The 8,937-nt window shown below is 33.6% G+C and overlaps 1 protein-coding gene across 2 annotated transcripts in view; it reads left to right on the top strand.

The window, feature by feature from the left end:
• Positions 1–443: 443 nt before the first annotated feature.
• The window catches only part of LOC149799331 (cyclic AMP receptor-like protein A), a 55,694-nt gene continuing 47,200 nt past the window's right edge, over positions 444–8,937 (top strand). For both annotated transcript variants that reach the window (XR_016421159.1, XM_089958638.1), the window contains exons 1-3: positions 444–541; positions 3,259–3,311; positions 6,452–6,506. Coding sequence is in view for 1 of the 2 variants with exons in the window: in XM_089958638.1 (XP_089814764.1) it covers positions 464–541; positions 3,259–3,311; positions 6,452–6,506 (186 nt within the window). In the remaining variant the exon portion in view is untranslated. The remainder of the gene's footprint in view (positions 542–3,258; positions 3,312–6,451; positions 6,507–8,937) is intronic.

Raw genomic sequence — 8,937 nt, 5'->3', positions numbered from 1 at the left:
CATGCTATATGTCTGCAGCATGATGCCCCAGTGCTAGACATCACTATAAACTGCCACATTGCAGACATCGTAGCGATATGACTGAAAAATTGTTAAAGCTACGTTAAAAATCCAAATCACACACACACACACACACACACACACACACTTTGACCCTATGCTCTTTTTTTTTTTTTTACAGTAGAGCATCTCAGAAAAATGCTGGTTAACCTGTGAAGAACTTCACAGTGAGTTCATCTTTTGAGATATTTTAGATTAAGATATGATTTATTAGGATTTGGGTACACTGGAAAGTTTAGTAGTGACGAATAGATGCCGGAACTGTATAGATAAATTAATTGTGATCTGAGGCCTAATACACGAAAATAATAGTGTGACACCTTCAGGTTTGCATTTTGGCAGTTATTTCCCTTGAGTCCATCTTAATTTGAAGGAAGAAAAGAAAAGGAGAAAAGAAAACAATATGGCGGGCAATACTACTACTCCAAATATCAATTCAAGAAATATGTGCTACCTGTTTCCAGATAACCCAAGTCAGTGTGTAAGTATTACGCGTTTTAAGAGCATATGATTAAAATCAAACGTCTAGTTCTCACCATAGGTGGCTGACGCAAGCATGATATTGAAAAGACAATACCGAGTATTATGTATTAAAGAAAGAAAAAAATCGTAAACCTCAGCCTGACCCATATTATATGGCATATATACTCTATTTTAGGTTCACCTATTTCCAGGCAGGTTCCCATTTTCCATACCATTAGTACCGTGTGTCCATCAGATGACTGCTATAACCTGTTCTGATACAGAAACCTGTAATTATAAAAGAGACAAGTAACTTCAAAACACTCTGATCCATGATATATGAATGGTCTTCCCGTTCATATAGGCACTTGCTATGCTCTATGATTCATTTACTTCTGATACATTTTTATATTGATCCATCGTTTACTTCTCTCTGATAGATCGAAATTCTCGCAATTAACAGTTGATTTTTTTTCTCCTTTAACGATGCTTATGGGTGTATGTAACTACAGAGCAGGTGTACTAATGTTGGCACTTGGGTTTGTTACAAAATAAAATTAATCTCTCGGTTAACTGAAGCTTATACTGATTATTTTAAAATATTAATGTATGGGTGCTTCCTGCTAAGGTCACTGGCAGACAATCATCTACACATTTTACCTGAAAAGTGGTCAGTCTGGCAGTTTTTCCTACATGCAGCCTCCAGTTTTGTTTATTTTCATCACGGCACACTGAAGCAAAACTAACATTTAAATTAAATGTTTAGATACTGGCACAAAGCCAAGTTTGCGTTCTTTTAATTGTTAACTGTTTTTTTTTCTTTTCTTTTGAGATTCAGAAACTTTATTTCAGCTTCCAAGTACCACATAAAATCAATGATAAATCTGTCAGGATACCACAAATTTGGCTGCTGCTGATACCATTTAGGACCTATTGTTACTTGTTTATCCTGTTCACCTGGGTTTCCTTATGGCATTTTATCTACTATTTCCATTCTAAATGTACCATTGCTATGAGGAAGTGTTTGAACGTAACTAATAGATAAGTTATCTGTTTCTGTTAGAAACAAAATCCTGAACAAAGTTTCATTTCTGGAAAATAACAATAAAAAATAAATCCATATAAAATTTTATGAAGATCTACTTTCCATCACCCTGCATCCAAATATTATGCCCATACATCTCATGCCAAAAGCCAAATCATATCCTAAATGAAGTCATCACATTGTTAATGGTTTCTAGTGATGAAACCCAAGTAACATGAATACCCATGCTTACATATTGCTCGCTGCCAGAAAGTATGGTAGACAGTAAGTGTCATTAAATTGAAAACTTGATTTCATTTTGAAATATTAACTGAAATAATAACTGTATCTACTGATATAATTATATGCCAGAATATATCACTTACAGTTTATACATGAAATTCATATTTATTAATACACCACAAAAGGAAGTAATAATAAATATTTAGGCAGTTAAATCTAATACTTAAAAAGAGGGGGAAATGATAGAATGAAAATTTCTGAGTGATGTAAAGAGCAAAAATCATAACTGCATTTGAAAATTATGAAATCTAACTCCATTAGGCCTGGTGGTTAGAGTGTCTGCCTCAGAAGTGGGAGGTCATGGGTTCAAACCCCAGCTGAGTCATACCAAAGACTTACAAAAATGGTACTAACAGCTGCCTCACTTGGCGCTCAGCATTAAGATGTTAGTATTAGAACTGGTCATCCTGGTGTCAGGAAAATGTGACTGGGTGGGACATCATGCTGCGTGTCTGCAGCATGATGCCCCATTGCTAGACATCACTATAAGCTGCCACACTGCAGACATCATTGCGATATGATTGAAAAATTGTTAAAGCTACGTTAAAAATCCTAATCACACACACACACCTCTTTATTAGCATCACCATAAAAGATGAGTAGGTTGCAGATATGACGAGGATGAAATATTACAAAGAAAATCTTTTCTTTAAATGAAAAGAAACACAATCTATTGCAAGGTAGGTTCCCACTTACAATCACTCTAATTGTAATTTATGTGAGAACAGAAGACTTTAAAAGTTGTAAGTCAGCAGTTTAAAGGAGCTTGTTAATTGCCAGTTGCTAAATGTTGTAAAGTAGGAGGAAAATGTGATAACTGAGTTTGGATAATGTTGCACAATCAAGCACATTTTAAAAAAAAAATTATAGAGGACTCTCTGCAGCTGAATTGAAAACAAAATTTTTGTCAGTGAAAGGACAGCGCCCATATATGATTTATTTTATAGCAATTTCACAGGTACTTCAAGTGTCAAGCATAGAGTTAAAGTGCAGATTTTTATGCCAAACTTTGATCAGAATAAATCAGCAGTATAGGTGGAGTGTCAACTCTCTTGAAATCCTTTGAGAATATATCTTGCTGGCTTTGATATTTTGTTGTTGAGTTTAATTATAGTGGCATGCACACAATTGTGCATGTGCCACTTTAAGGCTTTGATATAAGACTTTAATTCAATGCATGCTTTGATATAAGACTTTAATCCAATGCATGCATGCATATTATGACTAAATCATTATGTTTGGTTGAAAATCTGCATTTCTAAAACAAATTGTGCTTTTTTATACTTCTCAGATTATTAATCCCACCCTGCAATGCATGTTAAATTAAGACATTATGCCAGTCTGTAAGTAAACAATTGATTTCTCAGTTTAGAAAATTTAAATCAGTAACAATCCAGTTTTCCTTTCAGGATGTCATTATCAATGTAAGACGTGCAATGTCATCAATATCCCTTTTTGGTTGGTAAGTATAATGTCAATTTATATACATTGTACATGTATAAACTTTTAGTAAATGAAGATGACTTCACCACACAGCAGGAATGAAGACTTGGTTTGCAGTAATAACAAAATAATTAAAGAGTTCAATAAATATGGCATGGATCCCATGTTTTGAACCAGAAAATACCCCAAAGACTGATCCCTATTTGTTGAAGTTGAAGAAAATCACAATCAAAATTGGTAACGGAAACTCTGATGTGTCGCTAGTTTTATCGTTGAAAACGGTAGATAGGATCTGGAAATTTTAATCAGCACTATGAAATATAAAATTTAAAAATAGGTCATACAATTTTTTAAATTTTCTTTCCAAATGACATTCCTAGTTAACGATATGTAAGCAAATTTCAATCAATGAAAATGTCACTCACTCCAAATTAAATAATTTTTTTATAAATTGAAATTTGTGTTCTAGTTCTGTTCGTTCCTTTTAAGTGTAATCGTCATAAATGCAATGTGTCCTCTTGTAATTAAACGTAAAATGAGTCAATCTACCATAACATCTATATCCGCAAGCATTTCTTAGAAAACCGAATTAAGAGCTGACCGAGTTTTGATACCTGACTTCCAAAAGTATTTGTTGTATTGTTGCACTGAATTAAAAGCTGGCCTCCATAGTATTATCACGTTAATTATGTCTTTTGAATGAAATGAATGAGGTAGAATAAAAGAAAATTTGAAAGGCATGAAAATCTTTCAAACTTAAAATCTAGTGGTCCCAGTCGTATGTCAGGTGAACTTTTTTCATTTGATCAATCAAACACTTACAAATGTTATTGTGTATGTAACATAAACTACTGTAACCTTTAAAGACGTAGTGCTTGTTGCGACTTGAGTCGTTTTCCAGATAAGCAACAATATACTCATCCTATTACTTCAACTAGCCATGACTGCTTGTAGAACTATATTTGATTGGTTTATATAGGCCCGGAACAAGCATCCTTATACTTTACTATGCATTTAGCGAAGAAGTTTTACAAATACTCGCTTTTGAGCACGTGGTACCTGGAAAAAATTAAATGGCTGATGCTGAATACGATGGTGATTTCTTGCGATAAATACTGGCTTCTGATATTGATGATGACAATGATTTTGAAGGATTTGAGGAGGATGAAATTATTTGAGCAGGCAAAGTGTTGATGGAAATACCCATGAGTGATTTTTGAGCCAGGAATTGATGTGGAACTGGAGTCTGATGTACATGCTGGCTGGACGAGAAAAAAATGGCATGCCTGTCAACCCCCCCCCCCATTCACTGGTAATTCAAAATTAAATGTCACGATGGCGAATACTGAACCTATGGACTATTTAAGACCTTTCTTATGCAGATCAGAGAGTTCATGGGGCAGACTTCAAGGAGAACAGTCGCATGAAGAAATGGCAACCTATCACACTGAGCAGCTAAAACTCTTTTTTCCGTTTATTATAGCAATGGGTTTGGCACATAAATCTTATCTCGATTCCTACTGGGCTACTGATCATGTGATATCAACACCATACTTCAGCAAAAAAATGAGTATGGGATAGATTTCTAGCTATTCTAAGCAATTTACACCTGGCAGACAATGAGAACAATCAAGGTGACCCTTTACACAAGATCCTCCCAGTGATTGAAAAAAATAAAGCATTTGCTGAGGTTTATTCACCAAATATGAACCTCAGTTTTGATGATATTAGAATAAATAAGAATTGAAACATTTTCATGAACATTTATTACTATGGGGGTTTAAACTTACCTCAGACATTCATGGAGTGGATGTTTACAAAACTGTTACCTCTTCTTTGCCTATGATTCTCACAATTTAGATATAACATTGTGACAGACATTACATGTACATGGTCGAACTACTGAAGAATATATAATATTTCTTAGATATATTTGAACTTTTCCATTAAAAAACACAAAAATACAGATGAAATACAATCATAACTTGTCATTTTACCTGTATTTGCACCTGTACATGCAAATATGTTAAACTTACACATGTGCCTTGATGCTAATCTTAAAGTTTAGACATCCACCATCATTTTTCATTTAGGGTTTGTGTATCTGTTGTGTATATTTATTGAAACTGCAGTTTTCTTTTCTTTTTTCTCAAACAATTCAGCACTGAGAGATCTCGTATTACAAAACAATATAGCACCTTAAGGGTTAAATTAACTGACTCTTTCATAACTGTCATCAAATATAACAAGGCAGCCAAGCGAAATGAATACTTTGTAAAATAAAGAGCTTGATTTCACAGATACAGACCATTGTGGGCTAGTGAGTTTCAGAGAATTCTTGAACTAGCACTTAGGGATATCCTCAAGGATGATAAGAAGTTTCATTATTAATTCCAATTAATTAATTCACAACATCAGTATTGTACTAATTGTGGAGCAATACAAAAATTGAGTTTCAACGTAGATGATTGTCTCACAAAATAAACGTTGAGTGTTTTTGAAAACAAGGAATCTTGTTTGGTGGTGTATCAACAGTTAGTCTAGTTCCCTGCCCTGTGGACTCCCGATTTGGCAGGATAACATTAAAGACTACTACGGGAACCAGACTGATCAAGAAAACAAAAAGCAGTGACGTAATACACAGATTATTTATGCATGCATGTGATGATTGTTGAAACCAGTTGGAACCATCTTTCGTATGTTGGACATTTTGAAAATAAATGTTATTTAAACAGATTAATGAACAACTTCATTAGAAAAAGCGCGTTATTAAAAACTATTATCGATGTGATTGTAAAATTAGGGTTCAGTCAATAAACAGCCCAGTTCCCTAATTCTGCCCCCCCCCCCCATGGTTGTCTTGATGTCAGAGTGATTTCTTTTCAATTTTTGGAGGTCCCTCGGTAACTCATGACCTCGCTTATAGTGCGGTCTAGGTTTGTGGACCACGTTGTGCGTGAGTTGTCGAGGGAGAGGTGTATTAGTAACTTGCAAGCTGTGATTAGATTTCAACTCTTACAGTTTCACTTCTGTGTTGAAGTTGATATCAAACTTTGTATTAGTTTTGTAGACTTTATATATGATTTAATAAATGACAGGAACGACATTAGTCATGCAATGAGAACTATTGATTTCCTTCATAATATTTTATTTTTTCAGTGTTTTCATGATATTTGTCATCTGGTTGTTCAAGAAATATGCTGCTTTTGCTCAGGTATTGTAAGCATTGTTTATTATTGAGCAGTAAATTGTATACATTGTGACCCCACTATAACATGATGGTTGGGGTCCATGGAACCAGATCTTGTTATGTACCAAACCATGTTATATCCAGCCAAGTCAGTTGGCTGAAGAAAATGATGCATGTGCCAAAATAAATGGCAGGTGGGTGGGTGGGCAATAAAAGCAGAAAAAAATACATGTTTTTAATGCAATGAAGACAAAACTAATATGGAATACACTTGTACATTGACAGTTTACATTTGTATAGTACAGTCCATAATGTGTGAAGTACTGTGCATGTAAATGAAAAATCCATGAATTTAAGTATTGATCACATGTTATAAAATTCATGTGTTAGTCGTATCCTGTGAAATCACAAATAACATATAAAAAATGGTAGTCCTCATTTGATCTATATCCCAGTGTCAACAAGTAGGTGTCACTAAACAATTCACTATGATATTCATTGTCACCAGTAGCATATGGCTAGTTTTTACATGCTGTATGTACATTACTTAAAATTGGCCTAGATTTTGGTCAGCTGGAGACAGCTATCATCTTGCCAAGGCTACGCAGGGGATGAGGCTATTCATTGTAAATGAAAACATGAACATTTTAAAAGGTTCAACAAATCTGTTGCAAGATATCACAACTTCAGTTAAGATGATGGCCAGATAGCCATGGTTTCAGAAGATTGGAAATTTAATTTATGTTTTATGCTCCCATTTGTAGCACTTGTAAGCTTAAACTTTTTCTTGCAAATAAGAAACTTTCATGGCACAGAAAATTTATTCCAGCCACTTTAGAAAAAGCAACAATCCATCAGATTTCATTGGTGTTACTTAAGTTTGATGCTTACTTCCTCCGATAAAAGATGCATTGTTTTTATTGAATATTTTAGTTGGCTTGCTTTGATGAAGCATGCTAGTGTCATTGAAGTCACTACTAAAGCAGAGAACCATACATATGCTGGTTTGTTATTGCAGCAACAATTTAAATAAATTGTAGAAACTCGATTGAGACTGAAATTTTATCATTTGCTTAGTATTTATACTGAATGATCGGTGCTTCAGAAGTAATCAGTTTTCTTTGAAGTTTCAGCAAAACTATCTTTTCTGGGTACATTTTAAAGATAAATTAATTGTCATTTAGTTGATTGTAGCCATTTCTACTCCTGCCTTCAGAGTTTGGTCAATTGTAGCTAGTCTGGTATCATGACTATTTGAGTATATTTTAGCATACACTACTCTGGACAGATTTTGGCAGAAGCAGATTATGATATAACAATCCACTGTTAAGATGGTTTGTTAATATGAACAAAGGATGTGTTTATGTAACAATAGATAGATTCCAGTGCATTTTATATTCAAATTTGTAGCTTCTTTTCAAGGTGACTTTGCATTTCTACACTCCAAACCCAAGACTGCATATACAAGTTTGTAGCTTCCTTTCAAGGTGCCTCTCCACTCCAAACACAAGACTGCATATACAAATTTAAGGTGTCTACAATGTTGCTATACAAAAATTGACAGATGGTATATTTTGTTGCCAATAAGGAAAAAATGGTAATTTGTGACATTAGTAAAACCTAGTATGATCACTGAATATACTTTTTACATGTTATTTTTCATATTTTTAAGAAGAAATATTTTTTGTATGCAAAAAAAATACATGTATATGAAATTTCAGGAGCCATGCTACAATTGTTTTATATTAGAATTCATACATGATCTCTTCCCCAGAATTATAATAAACTTTTTGCACATTATTTTTTATTCTTTTAAGAAGAAAAATTATTTATCATGTGCAAGAAAAATACATTTATATGAAATTTTGGGAGTCATGCCACAACCATATTATATCTGAATTCATGTTATAATAGAGCATGCTATAGCAAGGTTACGCTGTAATTTGTTGTCGTGATGGTAACCTCTTGTGTAACACAAAATAAATTAAAGAACATTGTCAGTACTGGCAGATGCTCAAACTATATACTAGCTAGAGTTTATTTTATGGAAAGAGTTTTAATAAGTGTTTGATAATTTGTTTGATTTTAGTTTTACATTGATAGTTTTTATGTTATCATGGTGTATTTTGTTGGAATTTATCTTATAAATTGTATTTTTGTGTACCATAATATGATATATATTCACTTATATGTCGAGTTGAACTTCAGAATTGCACAGACCTAGATCTGCTGTCACAATGTATTGGTAGGTCAAGGTCTATGGAGTTTGTTAGGAGTAATAAGTAGAACAAACAAATAGACCCCAATTTGTCAGTATTGGTTCTGTTGTTTGTAGTTGGACATGATTTATAGGTGAGTATTTATAGTACATTCAACTTGAAAATTTATATGCCTAGAAATTGTGTGTAAGTTCAGATTATTCAAACCTATCTGGTGGAGCATTGTACTCATAATC

Source organism: Sinohyriopsis cumingii, chromosome 5 (genome assembly GCF_028554795.1).
Source record: "Sinohyriopsis cumingii isolate HCF-2022 chromosome 5, ASM2855479v2, whole genome shotgun sequence".
Taxonomy (NCBI): Eukaryota; Metazoa; Mollusca; class Bivalvia; order Unionida; family Unionidae; genus Sinohyriopsis; species Sinohyriopsis cumingii.
The sequence above is the reverse complement of the archived record's forward strand: the minus strand, read 5'-3'. Positions and strand labels throughout refer to the sequence as shown.